The 22,276-nt window shown below is 44.2% G+C and overlaps 1 protein-coding gene across 1 annotated transcript; it reads right to left on the bottom strand.

Moving 5' to 3' along the window:
* Positions 1–6,536: 6,536 nt before the first annotated feature.
* ABRAXAS2 (abraxas 2, BRISC complex subunit) lies at positions 6,537–22,272 on the bottom strand. The gene is made up of 9 exons (XM_066554399.1): positions 22,189–22,272; positions 20,392–20,482; positions 17,497–17,533; positions 15,794–15,860; positions 15,208–15,398; positions 14,534–14,653; positions 13,779–13,863; positions 12,094–12,208; positions 6,537–8,773 (listed from the first exon to the last, which is right to left on the bottom strand). The coding sequence occupies exons 1-9, from the start codon at positions 22,258–22,260 to the stop codon at positions 8,304–8,306; spliced, it is 1,248 nt and encodes a 415-aa protein (XP_066410496.1). The 5' UTR covers positions 22,261–22,272; the 3' UTR covers positions 6,537–8,303.
* Between the last annotated feature and the right edge of the window lie 4 nt (positions 22,273–22,276).

Below are 22,276 nucleotides of genomic sequence, written 5' to 3'. Positions count from 1 at the left end.
TGTCACAGTGTCCCACAGTGTCCCACGGTGTGCCACGATGTGCTACAGTGTCCCAGAGTGCGTCACAGTGTCCCATGGTGTGCAAAGTGTGTCACAGTGTCCCACAGTGTGCCATGGTGTCCCATAGTGCCTCAAAATATCCCACCATGTCCCATGGTGTCCCACAGTGTCCCACAATGTCCCATGGTGTCCCACAGTGTCCCACGGTGTGCCACGATGTGCTACAGTGTCCCAGAGTGTGTCACAGTGTCCCACAGTGTCCCACGGTGTGTCACAGTGTGCTACAGTGTGCCACAGCATGTCACAGTGTCCCACGGTGTGCCAAAGCGTGCCATGGTGTGCCACAATGTCCCATGGTGTGCCAAAGTGTCCCATGGTGTGCCACAATGTCCCACAGTGTGTCACAGTGTCCCACGGTGTGCCAAAGCGTGCCATGGTGTGCCACAATGTCCCATGGTGTGCCACAATGTCCCACAGTGTCCCTCAGGCCTCTCTGTGTCCCTGCAGAGCCAGTCCCCAGCCAGCTCTCCCGGCCTCTCCTGCAGCCATCCCAGCTCCCCTGCAATTCCAGTTTTGCTGGAACCCTCCTGGGCCTTCCCTCTGCCCCCAGTGCAGCCCCAGCTCTTCCCAAACTTGGCTTTCCTCAGGGTGTTACCCCTGCCTAAATCATCCTGAGGTGTGGATTCTGAAGGGATGATAAAAGTGCAGATCTCCCCTTCCAGCACCTGTAAAAAGTTGTGCTTGGCTTCAGTACTTTGCATTCTCTCACCCTCCTCTGAAAAAAAAAAATCCAGGTTGTTTTTTTTTTCCTTGTTATTCTGAATCCATTTTTGAAATGACAACTTGAGTCAGTGCCTTTTGTAACTGCAGCTGAAAAAATAAAAAAGGGTAGATGAAATATCTGCAGAGAAGTTTGCTGAAGCAAAAAGAGCCTCACACAATAGCAGGTGTCAGTCTGCACGAGTATTTCTGGCAAGGGAAAAGCACGGGCTGTTCAAATCAGGGATGTTTTGATTATCATTCCCCCCCCACAATGACTGTGCAGTTCCAGCTAAGAATTATCCAAAGGTATTAAAAATTATCATTGCCAGAACCAGTAGGAATAAAGAAATTGTGAGCAGAGCAGTGGAGGGTCTGGCTGGGCTTGCTGCAGGTCCCCACCAGGGAAAATCCCAGATGGGGAGGCCCTGCTTGCTCAGAAAAGCTGTGGCTGCCCCATCTGATTTTGTGGGGCCCTCAAATCAAACCTAACCATGAAATGGAAAAATAAAATCAAACCAGTTGTACTTAATGACAAAGACATGGACCACGAAACAGAGAAAATGAGAGGAATAGAGGAGCCAGGTGCTGTGAGCTGCTGGGTACCAGGGACTCCCAATTCCCCTGCTGAGGAGGGAGGGCTCAGATGTGATTCCCAAGGGCCAGCATGAAACAAGCTGCAGTGGAGGTTCCAGGACAGCTGGATAAAGGGAATCACTCAGCTCTCCCTGCAAGGCTGGGTGTTACCAAGGTGGATTTCTGGGATACAGGTGGATTTCTGTAGCCTGTGCCAGCTTCAGCTGAAGGTCAAAGCAATCCCACAGCTCAGCCTCATGTGCCCTGGTCACTCCAGCTGCCAAGGGACTCACTGCAGGGCTGGGGCTGCCACTGGCACCTCCTGGGCTCTGGAAAACACTGTCTGAGGCAGGCAAGCCCACCAAGAGCCTGGGGTTAATTCCACACCATCCACAAACATTTGGTTTTGAAATTACCCTCCTACGATGCTGTTTTTTAATCTGGCAAAATCAATCTCCCTCCTGGGGAACATCAGCACAGAAGAAGTGCCCAGGATGAGTCCCAGCCCCTGTCCCCATGGATTGCACACAGAGCACCCACACAAACTGGGGAAATGATCTCTCACCGCTCCACGGTTTTTTATTGCTTCACCTGCTTTGAATTGCAAGTGCTTTGATAAATGAACTGAGGAGTTCCCCAGCTTCTCCTTGCCATGGGTGAGCAGCTCAGTGGGAACTGCCAGAATTAACAGGGTGATTTTTCACCTTAATGCCTTTTCCTGCTCCTTTATCCTTGCAAAGCTCCTGCTCTTCCAGCAGCAAGGCACAGATACATTATACATTTTGGGAGATGGGCTCAACAGGCTAGGTTTGGATTTGGGTATAAAAGCTTGATTTAAGGATTTCTGTGCAAAATCAACGGCTCAGAAAGCAAACACTCCCTGGTAGCAACCTGTAGGAGAGCAGTTAAAAATGGGAATAGCAGCACTGGGCTTTGTGCATCCATAACAGGGAAAGGCACTGGGTTAAGATCACTTAAATGTGGCAAAGCCAACAATTCACCTGAGTCTGGACAATTCACAGCCATGTAAAAATGGCAGAGCAGGAGCAAAGCCCCCCCAGCCACCAGGAACAGGTAAGAAAGCTGCTGCTAAAGTAACAGCCTTAATCCCCCCAAAATGCCTGGATCAGACATTTGTAAGGATAACTGGCACATCCTTCATGCCAGGGTGGGATCATTCTCCACAGGATGAGCTGTGAGGGCTCTGGAGCTCCAGGGTGGGCACTCCTGGCAGCTCAGTCCCTTCTCCCTCTGCTCAGAATTTCTCCTCAGTCTCTGCTCAGGGATTCATTGTAGGGGACTCTGAAATTCAAGGATTAGAAGAGCCCGAGGTGTGCCTGCTGAAACCAAGGCTCCGTTTCTGTGGGAATTAAAACTCCCACTTTGCATGGCTGATACACCCATGGGAAGTTCAGCTTTCTGCTCTGCCACGTGTCCAGGCTGTATTAAATCCCTTTTGCATTAAGGGTTATTATTAACAAGTGACAACTATTTTAATGTGCCCAAAGTCAGCAGAGCACTCACCTTCCTGCATGTCAAAACTTTGCATTATTGCAGAGCAATATATTATACTTAGAAAATATATATATTTTCTAATATATATGTGTCTAATATATAATATATATTATATATATATTATATATATTGTATAATATATATAATATATTAGAAATATTTCTCTACTTAGAAAAGCAGGAATTGAACTTACACTAGAGGAATCAAAACCCTCCATACTTCCTTTATATTACTTTCTAGTAGGGTCAGCTAAACAAGCTATACCCCAAAAATGATGGTTCAACTCCTTCCCCTGCTAATGAACCCCCAGGCAAAACTAATCTTTATCATTTAAAATATATCACATCAAATATTTATCACATAAAATATATATATTTTAAAGCAGAGAGCTTTAAACATTCCATATTCTATGACTCAAACCTCTCTACAGGTTTAAGATAAAAACTTTGCTGAGCACCAAGCAGTGCCTTCTGTGCTACCTCTCTGCTAAGGCTAAAAAGTTACAGCCACAGCATTTGGGTGATATCATCCTGTTTAAAGGACTTTTTCCATAAGTGCTGAGTATGAACATTTTATTTAAGATGACTCCATTTATGGCTAAAATTGGCTATTCCTTATTAATATTACAGACTGCCAATGATCCCTGCTCACAGCTACAGCAGCCTCTCACTCTCGAAAACGTGTTAAAAATCACAAACTGCCACCAAAAGAATTGTTGGAACAATCCCCATGGTAGAAATGGGCTTTCTGAAGGGAAAACTTTTAGCAGTACTATTTTTCTTCCTTTGGAAAAAAAAAGCCACATTTGCCCAAAGCAAAATGTTGAGCAGGAAAATAAATTAGGTAAAAGTTTTTTTAAAATATTGCTTATAATGGAAGACTTTCAAAACACCTGTGTGTTTATTCTATTACTGACTTGTTCTCTTGTGGATTTTTATATTTCCCTTCCTAACACCTTCTCCAGCAAAGCCAGAGGAAATAAATACATGGCACACAAATCCACATGAGGGGAACAACCAACTCTTCTCTTCAGTACCAGGTGAGTACTGAGAGCCCTGGTGCTGGCAGAGCCTGGAGCAGGGAAGAACAGGATCTCAGGGGAGCTGGAAATAATGAATGCAAACCCCTGCAGTGGTGCAGAGCAGCTTTCCCAGCCTCGGTGGCCTTGAGCTCCTTCTGCAGAGCTCAGCAGGCACCTCTCCCTAATAAACCTGGAAAAGGCAGTAAGGTGTTTTGTTTTCTCTGGATGATGCCTAGGGAAAAGACAAGGATGTGCGAGTTACCATCTTACTTAAAGGTCAGAAAGAGGAAAGAACTACTTTCCTAGGTGGAAAAGCCTCCTATGTTTCCAGTGGCACACAGCCTGCTGCTGGATTGACCCTGACCCACCCACACCACGAGCTGATGGGACTGTGATGATCCTTCTTTCCTGAAGGAAACTCTTCCTGGGTGCAGCTGACCTGCTCTGACATCCATCTCCACCTGCAGGGCTTGCCCTGGGAAGCTGAGCCTGAAATTCTCTCAGAACGAGGAGCACAATCTCCCAGGCTGGAGCTCTGGGAAAGCGAGGTCTCCTGAACTTCTGCTCCTCCTGTCTTTGAAGCCTCTCTGCTCCCACCAGTGGGAATAACACCGGCCATTCCCAGAGGGGAATTCAGGATTTTTGTGCACAGCAAAGGAATCTCCTCTTTTTCTTCTTTTAGGAACTTCAGCCAAGATGCTGCTACACAATACAAGGTTATTTATAGGTAAGAGTGAAGAGCAAGAAAACCCAGGAGTCACCAGTTTGAACACTCTTGCTCTTGGTTCCATGAGGTGTGACAGGTGAGTGCTGAGAGCTCTGCAGGAGCCCCCCAGGGGGACAAATGGGAATTTGAGCCACAGGATTTTCCTGTCACTGGCCTGACCACAGCTCACAGAATCCCAGAACGGTTTAGGTTGGAAGGAACCTTAAAGCCCATCCAGTGCCACCCCTGCCATGGCAGGGACACCTTCCACTGTCCCAGGCTGCTCCAGCTCCAATGTCCAGCCTGGCCTTGGGCACTGCCAGGGATCCAGGGACAGCCCCAGCTGCTCTGGGCACCTGTGCCAGGGCCTGCCCACCTCACAGGGAACAATTCCTGCCCAAAATCCCACTTAAATCTCCTCTCCTTCAGCTTAAAGCCATTCCCTGTGTCCTGTCTCTCCACCCCTTGTTCCCAGCCCCTCTCCAGCTCTCTTGGAGTCCCTCCAGGCACTGGAAGGTGTCTAAGTACTTACCAGTTTACTAATGAAACTCTAATTAAATTCTGCTTTCTTCCCAAATCCATAAGCTACAGAAGCAGCACAATAAAGGTAGATGCAAATACCCCCATAAATCTAACATGACAGAGAAATGTGTGTGTGAAACCATAGATACTGGAGAGAAAACAGAAAGCCAGAGGAAGATTCACCTCAAAGGAAGCCAGAAACCAACACCTTTTTTGCTGATCTGCAGACTGCTCAGAGGCAGAACCATGGAAGAACCAAGCAAAGCAAGCCTGTTATCAAAAATAACCCTTAAAATAAACCTTGCAGCACCAAAAAAAGCCAAGTTTCAGACTGAATCTAGTTACATTCAGTGTACTCAGAAGCATCTTCCCACTTAACAGGAGTTTTATCAGTTTGCTTATCTTATCTTGATGTTACACCAACAGTAACAGCTTCTCTTTACATTTTAACTCAGGACATGTCGGAGGCAGTGAAATATCCCCAGAGATGTGAGACATGAACTCCAAACCTGCACAGTCATGAATATGCCAAAATTAACAATGCTCACAAGTCTTTCTGCCAACATGTTCCACCCCATAAGCAAAGACAGGACTTGGAGACTCCCAGAGTGTCAATCCAAGCTAATTTCAGAAATATTTGATGATGCTTCCTTTTGTAAGCATATGTGATAGCTCTAATTCATTGAGGCTTCCCATATGGTGCATCCCTGTTCTTCTTACTATCAGCAGTCAGAGGGGGAATAAATTTGGAAATAAAGGAAACAGCAGTTCCAGGTTTCTCACATTCAACCAGAAAATATTTCACTGTACCAGGAAAATTCCAGGATTTGAACAGAAGGACACAGAAGCCAATTTTCAGTAGCTTTTCCTCAGTGCTGCCTTCCTGTCAGAGAGAGGACACAGCTACAGGCCCTGCTCCTGGGGATCACTAACAGGGACTGTCCAAGAGTCAGACTGGAAGCCTGGTGTAGCACAGGTGTGAAAATTCACCATTTAAAGCCGCTCCCTGCAGCCTTTTGACAGATCTCAACCCACCATTGTTTTCAACAGGGCTGTCAAGAAAACTGCAAAGTTTAAGCAGGTGTATTTTTACCAGAATATCACCTACATTAAAAACAAAACAAAAAAAAAAGGCACACCCTTTGTCCTTTTGAATCAGCAGTCATGGTGAATGAAAATACCTGCAGGTAGGCACTGGCTGGAGGCACGATGACACACCTGTCCCACCTACATGGTGCATGGAAAACCAAGCAGAACTTGCAGCATTTTTTTGTTAAATAACCCAGAATTCAAGGATATTGTATAAACATGTGTCAGGCATGGAATACTCCCTCTGCCACATCCCCTCAGTCCCAGCCTGGACAAATGTCACACACTTCTGCTTCCCAGTGAGGCTCCTCCACCAACGTGGCACCTGACAAGCATTAAAATCTATGGTAGGATTAAATAAGATTTTATTGTCACATGTAACTGCTTTCTCAGAGATGTACATTTTGCAGGTTTCTGTGCAGAATAAAAATGAAGAGGGCGGCTGCCAACCTGTCAGTTCTGATTCCAGCATGGACACGTCCACACCTGAGCCACAGGTGCTCACAGGTGGTGACTCCACAGCCAGGTCTCTGTTCCAGGGATTGCAACGCTCCAAGACAAAAATCCATCCAGTTAAGGCTAATGAGAACAATGTCAAATAGTTAATAAAACCAGAGCACTTGATGTTTAAAGATGGAACCACTTGGTAGAAGAGTGGCAATTTTAACATCTCATTTTTTTCCCAAAGTTATTTTGCTTAATTTAGTACAGGTAAGGAGAGGGTAATGAACAGACTTTTGCCTATGGATATGATCCAAAAGATTAAAATTTCAGTGGGTAAATTGGAGATATTTAATTTTTTTCAGCAACTGCTTTGCTGTTCTGGGTGTAAACTGAAGAAGTGGCCATTGATACCTCAAAGTGATAAACGCTGCAGATAACCTCATCTTAAAATGTGTATTTTCTCATTTACACATCAGGGATAAAGTCCAATAATACAAACTTCTTAGTGGCACAATTTCACATATTTTGGGCAACGTTAGCATACAAGCAGTATTTAAATAAAAGTAAGTGCATCCAAACATGAAATTCTCTAAATATACCACACTTCATTTATCCCAAACGGCAGTTTTCTGACAAGAGCTGTAATTCAAATTAAAATAATCATTTACATGTTTCACCCAGAGGAAAAGAGGTAATAAACCCAGGGGACTCTCCAAACAATCTTCTCCTACCCTATCCCCTATTTATCACATAAAATAACTCATCTAGAAGCGTAAATCCAATACTCAGATGCAAATAAAATGCAAGTAGCAGTCTCTGATGTTTGCAATTTGCAGACTCTAAAGTCCAATCATGATGGAATTTACTACTTCTGTCGGTCATTTACTCCTGTATGTGCACTTCATATTTATGCTAAAAGAACACATGAGACAATAAATGAGGCTAGTGTGGCATAAAGTCATTGTAAACCCAGCAAAACCAGAATAATTCTATTTATGACATTCATCTGGATGATTTACCAGGCATCCCACCCCCCCAACATCCTTTACAGAAAAAAAGGCAACCATCAGTTGAAGTGAGACACATTCTGTTTGTAAAAAAGGTCAAACCAAACCCCTCCTCTGATGAGGGCATGCCCACAGAAGGAGGTTGACCATGTCTTTTCCTATCAGGCTTCTCAGAATTATCAAAATTTCTTTGCTTGCAAAGGCCAATTTGGCTTACCATAGAAAGCTATTCGGAAGGCGGCTGATATATTTATTATTCCCTTTCAAAAATTAAAATTCAAGGCATGATAGTGCAAGAGGTAAGTTTTGATTTGAGAACATTATCTGTAGACTAACTGTGCTTAGTTACTACATCCCAATTTATTGTCTTAAAGAAAATATGGCAACAAAAGCTACAAGATCTCTATAAATTTCATTTTGCCTAAATTTACCAGTACATCCATGAACCTCATCAGTATTAGTACAACTTGATTATCCTAATGATTCCATTATAAAACTTGCAAAATGTATCACAAGGTGAATAAACCATCTAGTGCAAGTCTTCTACATTTCGTGTGCACAGTAATCCTGTGTAGTTCATTTCCTCCGGGTTAAATCCCCAAAATCTCTCGGTAACAATTATGAAAAAACAGCGTCACGTGGATTTGTCCTGTTTTGCCCCCTATCAAATCTGAGAAGTTTGAGTGTTCCTGGAATCACCATCGGGATGTGCTGAAGGTCGTGACTCCCTTGTCTGTGAGTATTCACTGTCAGAGGACTCTGTGGGTTCAAGCAAATTCTCATAATCACTGTCTTCTGATTCATCAACATTGTCAGGCAGCGCTCTTTGGGAAGGTGGCATGGACGCTCCATTGCCAGAATATTTCAATCCTGCACTTGTGGAAACATAACTGGAAGAACCCACTGCCTGAGGCCGAGGCATGAAGATGCTGCTGCTCTCCAGGAGCCCGGGGCTGCCAGAGCTGTCGTGAGTGCTCGTGTTGAAATCCGAGTACGGCGGGGGAGGATCGGACACGTCGGAATCTTCCAGTGTGCAGCCTTCCACAGCAAAGCCAGTGTAGGACATTCGGGGCACAAACATGGGCTCCATGTTATCTGTTGGCATTTGCCTGCTTAAAATTGCCTGCTGCATTCCTACAAAGCAAAGAACAGGGGGTACTTAATGCTTTCTTGGCAACGTGCTCCACATCCCTGAGCTGTGACCGCCTCGCCTGCCCTCTCTTCTTTCCTTCTGCTTGTTACCAAATGCTCGTGCCTGGCACTGCTCTCCAACTCCAGCACTGGATCCTGTCCTCTCAGTCTGCTCTACCCATCTTTCACACCTCTGATTTTAGGCTTACAGAGTCATCAATACACTGCCCCTGTCTGTCACATCAAATCTTGTTTAACACTGCACCCTTCTCTTTGAGCACGACAAACTCCCCTAAATTTAGCAGCACAGCCTGAACCTCATCAGGATCAGCTCAATTATCCCAGTGATCCCTTTTCAAACCCAAAATGAGTCAGAAAGCAAATAAACTATCCAAGTGCAAACATGCTACACTTTCATGTGCACAGTCATCCTGTACAGATCATTTCCTCCAGTTTAAGCTCCCAAAAAACACAGCTACAGGATGTTTCCACAGCCTGTTGCTGTTTCCATCTCATCTTTTCTCTGTATTTTTCAGCTCCTTCTCACATCAAATAGCACCTGTGCTAGAGCTCAACCTGCCTCTTCCTCTCTACCTGTGTCTTAGTAAAACTCAACTCATTTTTCATCCATAATTGATATTTGATATTGTATCTTAAAAAAATCACTTTGTACTTTCATTGCCCCTTGTGCTAGGGGACAATCTCAAAACACCTGCAAAGAAATCACCATGTCTTCTTCCCTCAAATTATTATTGTCTTCTTGCCTCAAATTATTATTTTAATAACTTCACTCACATTAAAAATCTAAATGATGGAATTATAGCTGGGAGTGTAGCAGGGTATCAGAACAGGAATGTGAAAGTCATCTTAAATGAGCTGATTTGGAAAATAATTTGAGGAAGACGTGCACAGGAATAATGAACTGCAAGAGCTGCAAAATGAGGAATACTTGCATCCTTCTGCAAAAAAGAAACTTGATTTATGTAAACTATAAATCAATATGCATGAAGTGTGCTCAGCTGTGGAGATACAGGTATGTATCATTTCACTGTAGTTGTTAAAAATATGACCAAAATATATGTAACTATGAACAGCACAGTTTAAAAATAGGGAAAACTGGCGAAACCCTACAAAACACAAGGACTCATCAGAGATCTAATAATCATGACCTGAGAGGAAAGGCTGGAATAACTGGGATAACATGACCTAAGAGGAAAGGCTGGAATAACTGGGATAACATGACCTAAGAGGAAAGGCTGGAATAACTTCAGTAGGGAAGACTGAAGAAAGCATTTTATTCTTAAATGTGCCTAAGAGGCTGCTGCAGAAAGGTAAATTTGAGTACTGCACACTACACAGAAGGAAAAGACTTCCTGGCAGGAAGTTTGGTTAAGCACTGGGAGACACTGAAGTTTTTGACTGGTTCCTAAGGGGTTATTAACCAACAAACCTGCCAGAATTGACACTGGAATGTGTAAGGTGAGGGACACAATGGGATCAGCTCTATTTACTGGAGAAACCCCACATGGAGGGTGAGAGCTCCTTTAACCAAGTCACTGAGATGTCTCTTGGGAATGGAAAGAGCACATTCCCTCAGGTGGCTGCAGAACAGCACTCCATTTCTGGGCCACAACAGGAGAAGTGCACTGGGAGATCTCCTGGCATCTGGGAAGTTCCCAGCACTCAGCAAAGCCTGGAACATCCTGCTACATGTACAGAACTATTTCAGTGATCTGGCAGCTAAAGTCTCAATTGCCTTTTATAATGCAGTGTTTAAGTCATAACCTGTTAACCCAAGGTTTGTAGGAACACCAAGCTCTCACACAACACTCCCACAGGAACTGGAATCAAACTCTCCCTTTTCCTCACTAAAACCAAGGAAATTCTACCAGCATTGAGCAAGTGAGGGAACAGAAGGCCAGATTCAGTAATTAACTACTCACATCTAAAAATACTGCAAAGCTCCAAGCTGCATGTTTTCTTGTTTCAGCCCTCTCACATGATTCTCTGCTCTGGCATCAATTCTCAGTCCAGCATTTGCATCTCCCTGGTAGTACCCAGAGTTGAGCACTGACTGCTCTTCCTCCTCCTCCCCCATCTGTGCTGGGATCAGCTCCAGTCACACCAAATATCCACCTCTGCCTCCCCATAGTAGCAGCTCCCTGCCTACTTCATCTACAGCCAAGCAGGAAACAGCAGTGACTCATTTACTTCCACCTTTCAAATGGTCCTGGGCTAATCCTGGCTCTGTTACCTTATCTTTGAGATTCAAAGAAGAACTTGTGCTGACTAAAATGCTCATGTGATAACAGTACCTCACTGCCTGGAGAAAATTAAAATACCAGTCACAGCAGCACCAGGCCCATTGCAGAGTTTAGGGTGCTCACCCACCTAAACCCCCTTTTTGTCACACACTGCTTTAGGTAACAGGATACAGAAATAATAAAAAACCCATTGTAGCTAAAATGACAAAATTTCATTATTTGCTTATCATTTCAAAACATGGGTAAAAAGAGGCAGTGTTTGCTGAAGTGTGTAATTTGCTTATGAATTATTTAGGTTTTTATCTTACTTCCCATTTGCCTGTTCTCTGCCCCTGCTCTCTACCTTCAGTCTTCCCTTGCACTCACAAATTCAATTAGATCAGCAATGCCTCTTTGGAAGGAGCCAAGTTCTTCACAAAACTTATCTACTGCTAACCAAAGTCTCCTGAGGCCACACTCAGTTTTTAGGAAGGAAGGATAGTGTGGCAATCAGCCAAATGTGCTCACACAGCAAGGCTCACTGACTCAGGAAATTATGGAGCAGCAAAATAAGATGAACAACACCCACAAAGATTTACTTCAACACTGAGCAGTGATATTTCAGTGCTAAACATCTTTACCACTAAGTCAGCAAATGGGAGTGGGAAAAAAGACTTCATAAAGCCAAGGCTAGCTCCTGGCCTGTGAACACAGAACCCTGTTTCTTTACTTCAAAAAGAATCTCTCCAGTATTTGGCTTTTTTCCCCCCACTTTTCTTTTCCTACAACTCATCTTTTCCTGTGTTACTTACAGAACTGTCTTGCTCATTCTTTCTTTACAGTGTTGTCTCTCCTATATTTTAAGCTTGCTAACACTGGATGATTCCAGCAGAAATCCCTTCAACACACACGTTCACAGCTCAGGTGTCATTCAACACAAATCCATCACACTGCCCTTCCCACTGGCATGTTTCTTCCCATGAGCTACCAGCAATACAACAATTATTTTAACTCCACAAAACATTTTCTCCTCACAGCACTTGCTTCTGAAAGAAAAAAGGTAAATAAAAGGCAACTTACTTATTTCTTGTTCTTTTTCATTCTTCTTTTGTGCGATTTGCCTTTTTAACTTGTTTACATCAGCTTGAAAAGCTTCAACAACACGTTCACTTTTTTCTACATCTATACATACTGCCTGGGAGAAAAATGTAAGATATGCTAAGATTGGGCAAAAATGTAGGAAGTAGTTTCAGGACAACATTAATAAAGCTACTACCAGGCAAGAAGGCATTGAAGCACAAAACTAAAAGCAGGATTTAACTGCAGCAGAAATACTCAGCCTCAAGATTGTTTTCTTTACTGGCTGTTGCTGCATTATAGGAAAAGCATTTCCAAATAATGCATCATGACAGGAGATTTGCAATAAGATCCAAAGTTGGTTAGTGTCCAGCATGCCTGGAAGTGTTCAGGATGGATGAGGCTTGGAGCAGCCTGGGACAGTGGAAGATGTCCCTGCCATGGCAGAGGGTGGGATGAGATGAGCTTTAAGGTCCCTTCCCACCCAAAGCATTCTGTGATTCTATGAAATTAAATATTGGCCATGATCACTTTCAGAGATGCTGATTCCACCACTGTCCTGAGCAGCCTGTTCCAATGCCTGACAGCCCTCTCAGGGAAAAAATTGTTCCTAATTTTCATCCTAAACCTCCCCTGCTGCAATTTGAGGTGGTTTCCTCTCCTCCTGTTGCTAGTTACTTGGGAGAAGAGAGCAACAATGTCTCCTCTCAGCCTCCTTTTCTCCAGGCTAAAGAAGCCCATTTCCATTTTTCCAGACAGCAATTGAAACAACAGCAGAGCACAGAGGACAACTGTGCTCCTGGCAAGAACAGCATCACAGAACAATGCCATTAGCTAATGGGCACAGCTCTGAAGAGAAATTTTCCTATTCCCTGAAGCTGCCTGGAAGTGTCTGCCTTCCAAAGGAGGCTGGAAGGTGGAACTTGCCAGTAAGAAAGAGCAGCTCCCCCTGTGCAGGCAGGTGCAGGGGATGGTTGGAGGGATTCTCCTTGTTCCCTGCTCAGGAGGGAACCAGCAGAGCTGAGCTGGAGCACCGACACCAATCCCCCAGGGCAGATGCACAGGGAAAGCCTGGAACAAGCTGTGACTCCAGCACCATTAGCAGATGTGTGAGCTGCTCCCCGGGCAGCACAGCTCCTCTGCTCTTCACACAGGACAAGCTGTGAGCTGACAAGCTCACAATGAGCAGAGCTGACACTCCAGGCATTTTCAGATGCTTTGGCACATTTGGAGCAGGATTCACTCATGCTCCACACAAAATGTTCACAAGTTTTAACTAACAGATGGTGCTCTGCTCATGCTCCATACCCAGAGCCAGGAGTCATTTTTAAACCTCTGCAAATCCCTACAGCCTTCAGCAGGGCTTCTCTTCACTGCAAACCCTTAAAAATGACTAACACCTCCTATAAATCACTGAGTATTAAATCCTTTACTTTGCAAAAGAGAAAAAATTGGTGCTATATGTACCAACCACTTTCACAGAAGCCACACAGAAGCACTGCAGAAGCCACTGCTCACATTAAATAGAAACTGAAACATTTAACTTTAAAGTCAGTCTTATTTTCCTACAGTTCATGATAATTCCTTATGAGCTCTAAAAATCTCCATCTCCTCCACGCCTGCTTTAATCAAAGGATGAATAAAAGATGCCACATAGATACAGACCAGTATGGAGTAAAGGATGTTACCTGTACTTTTTCCTGAAGTGCATTATAAACCTGATAGATAGCCCTGATGTCCTTCATCACTCCATCTTTGTCAAAAAAATCAGTACTAAAAAGAAAGCAGAAATCATTAGTGAGAAAAGACAATACAGGTTTCTAGCTCATGCTGTCTTTGAATTTCTGTTAAGCAGTCTATCACTGTATTTTTTTAATGTATCTTATTGCTAAATATGCTATTTCAGCAATAGTATATTGTTAAAAATGTACCATACTGTCATAAAAAAAATTTGTACAGCAGCATATTCAATTCCAAAACTCCTTCTGGAACAATAAAGTCTCATTTGAATGAGATTAAACTTGTGCCAAAATCTTTAAGCTTGTATAATTTCATTGTTAACAGCCAGAAAAGCTACTTTGAATTTATGGCATTTAATTGAAAATACTTAAGAAAAACATCAAGAATTCAATGTTTCTGTGGCAGAGTTTAAGTGCACACAGAATTCCTTGGGGAGGTGGGTGGAAATCAAGTCAGAAGCTTCCAGCCAGAAGGGTCCCAGCATGGACTGGCCACACCAACTCTGCTTTTCTGAAAAGTGCACTGAGTTCCCTTGGTTCTTCTAAAAGATCCAATTGTAACCAGGAAAAAAGCACACTGGGAACTGACCACTCTCCTCCAGACCTGGTTTTCTGCTGCTCAACATGCACATTTGTGGTATTCTCTGTGAGGTACAGAGAGCAGAGCTTGATGACTGCTTCATTTAGAAAGGAGAAGTCCTTACCCGTGTTCCTTAATAACTTTGGCATAATTCTGAGAAGTATTTGGCACTGAAGAACCTTTGTATTCCTGTTGACTAGTGTTGCCTAGATTAGGAATAGTAAGTGACACCCTTTGATTATACCTGCAGAGAAGGTTCAGAAAGATTTTTTAATTCAATTGAAAAAGATTCTTTCCAAAAGCATTGATATTATCTCATGCCTCTGATGATCAGAATTCATCTAATTTTAAAGCTTCTGCATTAGGTTTGTTATAAAAGTAGCTGAATATTACAAGCTGTGTTCAAAATACATGCAGGATCAAAAACCCTTAATACAGAGCTACCTCTACACCCCAAGAACCTTTATAATGTGCAAACTATCAGAGGTATATTCATGTCCTCTAGAAGAAACATGGTAGTGACATCTGATGTTTCTTAAAGTAGATTTTTTTTTGTCTGATGACTTAGAGATTGAAAAGAATTTTTGTTCACCCTACTATTAATTTATAAATTATTTGCACCAAAAAAACCCCAAAAATAAAACCAAATCTGTCATCATTAATAAGCACCCCTATACATCATTGAACAAACACAAAGCTTTCTTTAAGTGCAATTGTACAAACTCTGAAATAGTTTAAAAATAGCAGTAAAAAGCAGAACAAAGAATGAGGACTGCTTCATTGGCAGAGTTTGCTCACCTTCTGTTTGGTCTAAAAAGCACATATTCTAAAGCATGTGTTGAGTTATTTGCAGTGGAAATGAAGCTGAAGAGAAGGAAGACGAGGTCAGGCACTCCAAGGATGTGTGTCAGCTGTTTGTGAATGATGTGCTCTCTGTATGACATCTGCTGCTGAGTGTTTCTCCTGAATCTGTACCATCCAATAACGTTCTGCAATCAAACACATCAGGAAAAACCCACAGCGTTACCTGAGAGACACAGATTTACCTTAAAGGGGCTGATATTGTGGTATCACCATTACCCAAAAGCTTTAGCACAACAAAACAAACTGAATTCCTCAAGATTTGAGTTTGAGATGGTCAATAAAGCCCTACACTTTTGGAAACCTACACTTAAATCCTCTGCATTTCTTGAAGGAAATTGCTCCCAGTTTAATCTAAGCACCACAAATCCAACAACTTCTGTACAGGATAAGCCCTGGATCCAAACAAACCATCAGATTTGTGAAGGAAAGTATTTATTCTAGTTAACTACTTTTTTTTTTAATTTGTTTTCCAAACCCACTCTTTCTAATGCCTACAACAAGAGGAAAAGAGAAAACTTACTTTTCTTCTGTCTTTGAGAATCCTGTCCAAACTCTCCTCATTAACTTTGCCTGCATAGTCATAAAAGCTTGAACAAAAAAGGAGAAAGGTAGGTACACAGTTTATACACACATACATAAAGTAAATAATTTCTACTTTGAGTGTTCTACAAGTAGATGGTATTCTAGACAATACTAAGCAACTTCCAGAGCCTTACTTTTACCAACAGAAATGCACTGGGCAATTTTATTTTTACCAGCATTCTGTAAACCCCTGCTTTGATAATCAGAAGCCTACCAGCCCAGAAGAAATGAAAACAGGGCCATTTCAAATGCAACTCCAAATAAACTCCTTGAGCTCCAATCCTGCCACTGCACTCACATGGCTGGATCCTTGAACCCAAAAGAGTCAGCAATAATTCAAAGTATCATGGTCTTTCCACATGGTTCTGCTTCCACAGCTGAACCCAAACCCTGACATGTTGTTATTTTGTGGACAGGGCAGATTTAGGAATTTATAAATCTACCTATGCAGACAGGTTTTGGTATTCAGGTAGATCAGAGTGCATGATAAAAGAAAAAAAAACCTTTGAAAATAGATTCCTCCTTGGTCTCTTTCAAGAGCTGACATTAACACCTAAAGCAGTGCAGGAAAATGCTCTGGTTTAGGGGTCTGTGACTTCAATTTTTGGGGGATGGGGTAAAAAACCACCAAATCCTGAGCTCAGTGCTTGGCTGGTAAATAAGGGTGGAAATGCCACTTAGGTGTAAGTTGTTGGGAAAACTCAGACTACAACTAATGACAAATTTGAGACACTATGTTATAGTCACACAATTTCTTCAATTCATGTTTGCAGTATTTATTTATAATCCTGGTGGACATCCACCTCTTCCTCTGTCTGTGCTTTATCTCCATGTGTGGAGTCTGCAGCATTTTAAATCAGTGGGTTAAGAGTATCCTCTCTGTAATTATCAGCCAGCAAAGTGACTGACTGCAGCTTTTCTCTCTAATGCAACCACTGTCAATCATAATGTCTAAGCTACTGTGTCTTCTTAATTGGCTGGAAATCTCTCAAGATGAGAGGAGATTAATTGGGAATTCCTTCTCAAAAGGAATTCTAGACAGTGCTTTAGAAGCCAACACTGGGTAACAAGTGAAGACTATAGAGAAAATCTACATGTAAATAGATGGAAGCTGTTCAATAGAATATATTAGCCCCATATTTAATTTAAATTCTGGAGTTCAGAAAATCAAAAGGCAGAAATAACGAGAAAGCTGAAGATGTTACAATAATTAGTTGGTGCAGGTTGGGTTGGTACCACTAAGCACAAACCAACTTGTTAACCCAGCAGGTTACCAGGGTTAGGGCACACAGGGGATGCTGTGACCCACCAGGCCCAGGCAGAGCCAGCCCAGACTACAACAATTTCAATTGATTTTGACATTCCTCCTCATCATCAGAGAGATGTGAGCTGACCTGACTGCTGCCCTATCTCCACAGCTCCACAGAAATCAAATAGATGGGGAAATAAACCCCTTCCAAGCTACACTACAACTGTAAACTCCCACTTTGATTGTCATGGTTGGTGCCACTTGCATGTGATCCTGTAAAACCATCAGATGAGCAAACACTGCTAGGGACATTTGAAATGCTAATATATTGCAGGGAGCTCCCTGTTTTTATATTCTGCAGCCACCACAGCAAGACAACAAAAGAAGCTTACCTAAAGAGTTTTGAACAAGGCTCGTGGTTATGGATTTCTGCAACAACAAACAAATAAACCAAAGTAAGTGACCTATGTCCAGCTGCTCCAGGCAAAGAGAAACTACAGTGACATATCTTGCATGAACTTTCCACATCAGAGCTACTGAGCAAGAAACATTTGTGTCAGAGCACACACTGCCCTCACTCTCTCAACACCTGATGACATAGCACCATACATAGAAAACTGCCCACACTTCATAATTTGACCTTTTACATAGAAAAATATTTCAATAAGCAAGGCATACACTTGCTCAGACACACAGAGATTTATCTGAGCCTCAAATGCACACTTTTGATACTATTTGATAGTTACAAACTCCTCACAAAGGCATTTCTGATTTCTGTTTTCTTTTTTTCTACACCCTTCCACAACAGCTTATTTGCATCCATATACATTTGTTTCTTACAGCAGCAAGGAATAAAAAAGGATGGGGACGGGAATCACTGAAATATTATACATTGTAGTGTTTAAAGAGGCAAGGCAAACAGAATCGAGAAAAGGGGTTAAAAGCAATTTCAAATCATTTAGCTGCACTTTATAATTCAGTTATATGAAATATTAAAAAGTCAGTTCAATGTTTTTCCATTGAAAAAGTTGTGATCAATGCTAAGATGCTTATTTAACCAGCAAAGGTTGTAACATGTCAGCAATCTCAGAGGAGAGTGAGAAAATAGTAAAAACCCAATCTTACATTGTCCTTCCAACACTAAGCATGACTCATTTTTTAGGAGCTTGGAGCAACCTGGTGTAGTGGAAGGTGTCCCTGCCCATGGCAGGAGCTGGGGTTGAAGGTCCCTCCCAACCCAAGCCCCCTGGGATTCTGTGACCACACAGCACAAATATTTGCAGCTGCAGCAGCAGAGCCGCACTGGGGTTCAGCAGAACTTTGCTCAGGCTCTGCCTCCCTGCAGTGATTCCCCAGCAGAGCACCAGGATGGATCACAGCTCCCAGGAACAGCAGCCAGCACCATCCACATCTCAGCACATTTGCTGTCTATCAAAACAAGGCCCCGAGCACCCATTCCAGGCACACTGCCTGACAAACTGCACATCCTCACTGGCAAGAGCTCCTCAGGATGCTGCTCTTGGAGTTACTGACTCCTTTATTTGACATAAAATTGTATCAACTCTAATATTTTCACACCATCATGCAGGCATCTGTGGAAACAATCTGCTAACAAAGCCTTTAAGTACAATTATTCCAGCTTAGACCAATTCCTTCCAGCAAATACATTGACTGCAACAACATTCTTGGTTCTTGGGTGATGATGTTGTACACAGACCTTGTGTTTTGAGAAACAGGAAACAAGAAGCCTCCTGCTCAGACCCCATGAATCAGTCAACATTTTAAATTTAAGGTTTACACATTGACTTATTTATATATATATATAATGTATCTAGTACACACACTATGTACACATACATATATTTAAACACCACCACTAAGGAGACACAAAAGAAAGTGAAAAGTCATCTGTGACAACAGTGCCACAAAACTGTCGATCTCATGAGCTGAACTGGCAGTCCAAGAGTTAAATTGATGAATAAATATCAAAGTAAAAATGGCAAATAAAAATAATATCCAGCAGGTCTTCAGGAGTGGGTGATTTCCCTTCTCACTGTAACCAATAATGTGACAAAGGGGTGATTTAAAAAGGGAGCAGTTTTTAACACCACAAACACTTGGCTTAGGAAACCAGGCCAAGGCTGCAGGTGGTGACATCACTGCCAGCAATAACCAGGAGCAGTGACCACTGAAGAGCAAGGTCTAATTTAAAAACCTAAAAATGACTGGCTCTGCCAGTTTTGTCTGAACACACAGAGCCATCAGCAGCACTCTGGCAGTGATTATATGCAAACACAACAAATGTTGTGCCTTTATCTTCTGTAATTTAGCTCATAACTGACACTTGCCAGTCAATTCACCACCCGTGTTCTCTAGGGAATAACCAGGACAGGAAACTGCTGAACCTCCTGGAGCCCAGAGCACAAACCCATCACCATTGCAAGTGGGAAATCTCTTGGGATGTAACATGGTGCCACTGCACATGTTCACAGATCACCTGTTTGTGCCAGAGTAACATCTGAGAGTCAATCCAGAGCTGTTTGTGTTCTCACTGAGCTTCATGCACACCCTGCTTTGGTATCTGGGATCACAGCCACAAAGCCAGGTATGGAAGGAGGTTTAAATCTATTTTAACAGCTGGTTTTATATCCAGAAACAAAAAGGCAGTTTTCTTTCAGGGCTTTCCTATTTTCTATAAACCAAACACGCAACAGCTTCTCTCTCATATCTTAAAAATCTCCTTCAACCAACACTTAACAGCAAGATCTTTGATCTTTGCTCAGTTTTCACAACACATCAGCTGCACAGAACTTGTGCTTATCAACAAATTGTCTGACTGATATTCCTTGCCCAGTCCTGCTGTGACAGTTTATGATGTCACCAACTCCCAGCCATCCATCCAAACCTGCTTCTGCCCCTTTCAGTACCAGTAAATCAAGCAATGGATTAATTTTATTTTGAGCACATGCTGTACTTAGGCAACTGTATCAAGCAGGAAACTCCTCACAGTAATTTTTCTATCACAGAATGAAGACAAATATCTTCAATAAATAATCTTTCCTCCATAAAAGGAGGTGCATGAAACCCCTGTAACTTGCAAAGATTTGTTTCCTTTCTTCACATCCCAACCACAAACACACAGACACTGTGGCAAATGTGATCCTGGAAGTCTGAAACAGACAATCCTGTGATTGCTTCACACCAGAAACAATTCTTAATGAAACCTCCTGAAAACATGAAACCTGAGCAGTGCCTGTTTCAGAACAACTCAAAGTTACATCACTTACCTATCACTTGTAGAAATTCAGTGTTGCTGATCTGTGAATCACTGATGCTGACAGTCTCTTCTTGTCTCACCTCTCCCAGCAGAAATCCTTCCTGCAATTTTAAAAGAAAAATATTAAAAATAGAGAAAAAAATCCACTATATGCAGCCATTTACTGTAACTTTCTTAGCTTCAAACTGAAACAAAGATGAAGCTTGAAAGACACATCTGAGCTGCAGTGAGTAGAAACTGCCCTGAGGTTTTACCAAAGCTGTTTTTTTGTTTTGCCAGCATCCTTTTACAACACTACGGAGATGGGCTGTCCAGAAGGAACATTCTACACACAACCCACACAAGGCAAACACATGACAAAAGGGAGGGCTCAGCCCCAGATACAAGGGGGAAAAAGCTCCAATAAAGCCAAGAGAAGAGGAATTCAAACCTGTAAGGACTTACACAAATTTTAGTGTGGAGCCTGAGCTGGACCCTGACCAACACCAGGGTTTGCAAAACCCAGGAGGCAATTTAAAAGTAAGGCAATTTTAAGGTACATTAATTTATTCTCCATCCCCACCCAAAATGAAGAAGGAGACTGAGCTGGAATCAGGAGGTTTTGGCACAAGGTGCAGAGGAAAAGAGCAAGCTCAGGCTAAAAAGGTGCCAACAAAACCCAGCAATTCGGGAACAGCCCGGCTCTGCACTGCACCGTGGTCGGTCGTAGCTGCTGGAAAAGCCTCTCACGGAGCTTTTACAGGAGCGTTTTCCTGCCACAACCCGTGTCCTGCGGGAGCCCCACCCCGCGAGGAGCACCCCGGGCACCCCACATCCCGCCCGGGCACCCCACATCCCGTGAACAGCCCGGGCACCCCACGGGGAGCAGCACCCCGGGCACCCCACATCCCGCTTGGACACTCCACATCCCGCCCGGGCACCCCACATCCCGCCTGGACACCCCACATCCCGCCCGGGCACCCCACATCCCGCCCAGGCACCCCACATCCCGCTTGGACACCCCACATCCCGGGAACAGCCCGGACACCCCACGGGGAGCAGCACCCCGGGCACCCCACATCCCGCTTGGACACCCCACATCCCGCCCAGGCACCCCACATCCCGGGAACAGCCCGGACACCCCACGGGGAGCACCCCGGGCACCCCACATCCCGCTTGGACACCCCACATCCCGCCTGGACACCCCACATCTCGCCTGGACACCCCACATCCCGGGAACAGCCCGGACACCCCACGGGGAGCACCCCGGGCACCCCACATCCCGCCTGGGCACCCCACATCCCGGGAACAGCCCGGACATCCCAAGGGGAGCACTCCTGGTACCCCACATCCTGGGGCAGCATCCCCCGGACCCCACATCCCTCTCCGACACCCCACACCCCACCCAGACACCCCACATCCCGGGGGGAGCATCCTGGGGTCCCCATACTGCAGGAGAAGCACCCTGGGCACCCCACAAACCGGGGGGAACATCCTAGGGACCCTACGCTGCGGGAGAAGCACCCCACATCCCAGGGAGCAGCCGAGACACCCCACATCCTACTCGGGAAGGAGGAAACCGGGCAGCCCGTATCCCGGCTACCCCGCGGAGCATCCGGGGCACCCCACATGCCGGACACCCCACATCCCGGCCGGACACCCCACATCCCGCCCCGCTGTGTCCGTCTGGGGCCGCCCCCGCCCGCTGTGACCCGCGGCCGGGCCCCACCGGCGGCGGCGCGGCCTGGAAGCACCGCAGCGCAGCCGCCGGCCGGGGTGCAGCGTGAGGGAGCCCCGCGGGCCCGGGGCGGCGGCGGGGGACACGTACGTGGTCGGCGCTGCTGTTGGCGCTGCAGTAGCACACGGAGCTGAAGGTGTAGCCGGAGATGGACGCCGCCATGACGGACACACCGCCG

Source organism: Molothrus aeneus, chromosome 8 (assembly GCF_037042795.1).
Source record: "Molothrus aeneus isolate 106 chromosome 8, BPBGC_Maene_1.0, whole genome shotgun sequence".
Taxonomy (NCBI): Eukaryota; Metazoa; Chordata; class Aves; order Passeriformes; family Icteridae; genus Molothrus; species Molothrus aeneus.
The sequence above is the reverse complement of the archived record's forward strand: the minus strand, read 5'-3'. Positions and strand labels throughout refer to the sequence as shown.

Coding starts and splice junctions, on each gene's coding strand:
- ABRAXAS2 (XM_066554399.1), bottom strand. CDS start 22,260: ATGGCGGCGTCCATCTCCGGCTACACCTTCAGCTCCGTGTGCTACTGC. Junction 13,864..14,533: donor AAAGTTATTAAGGAACACGG/GTAAGGACTTCT, acceptor CTTTCTTTTTAG/TACTGATTTTTTTGACAAAG. Junction 8,774..12,093: donor TGAAAAAGAACAAGAAATAA/GTAAGTTGCCTT, acceptor TTTGCTTTGTAG/GAATGCAGCAGGCAATTTTA.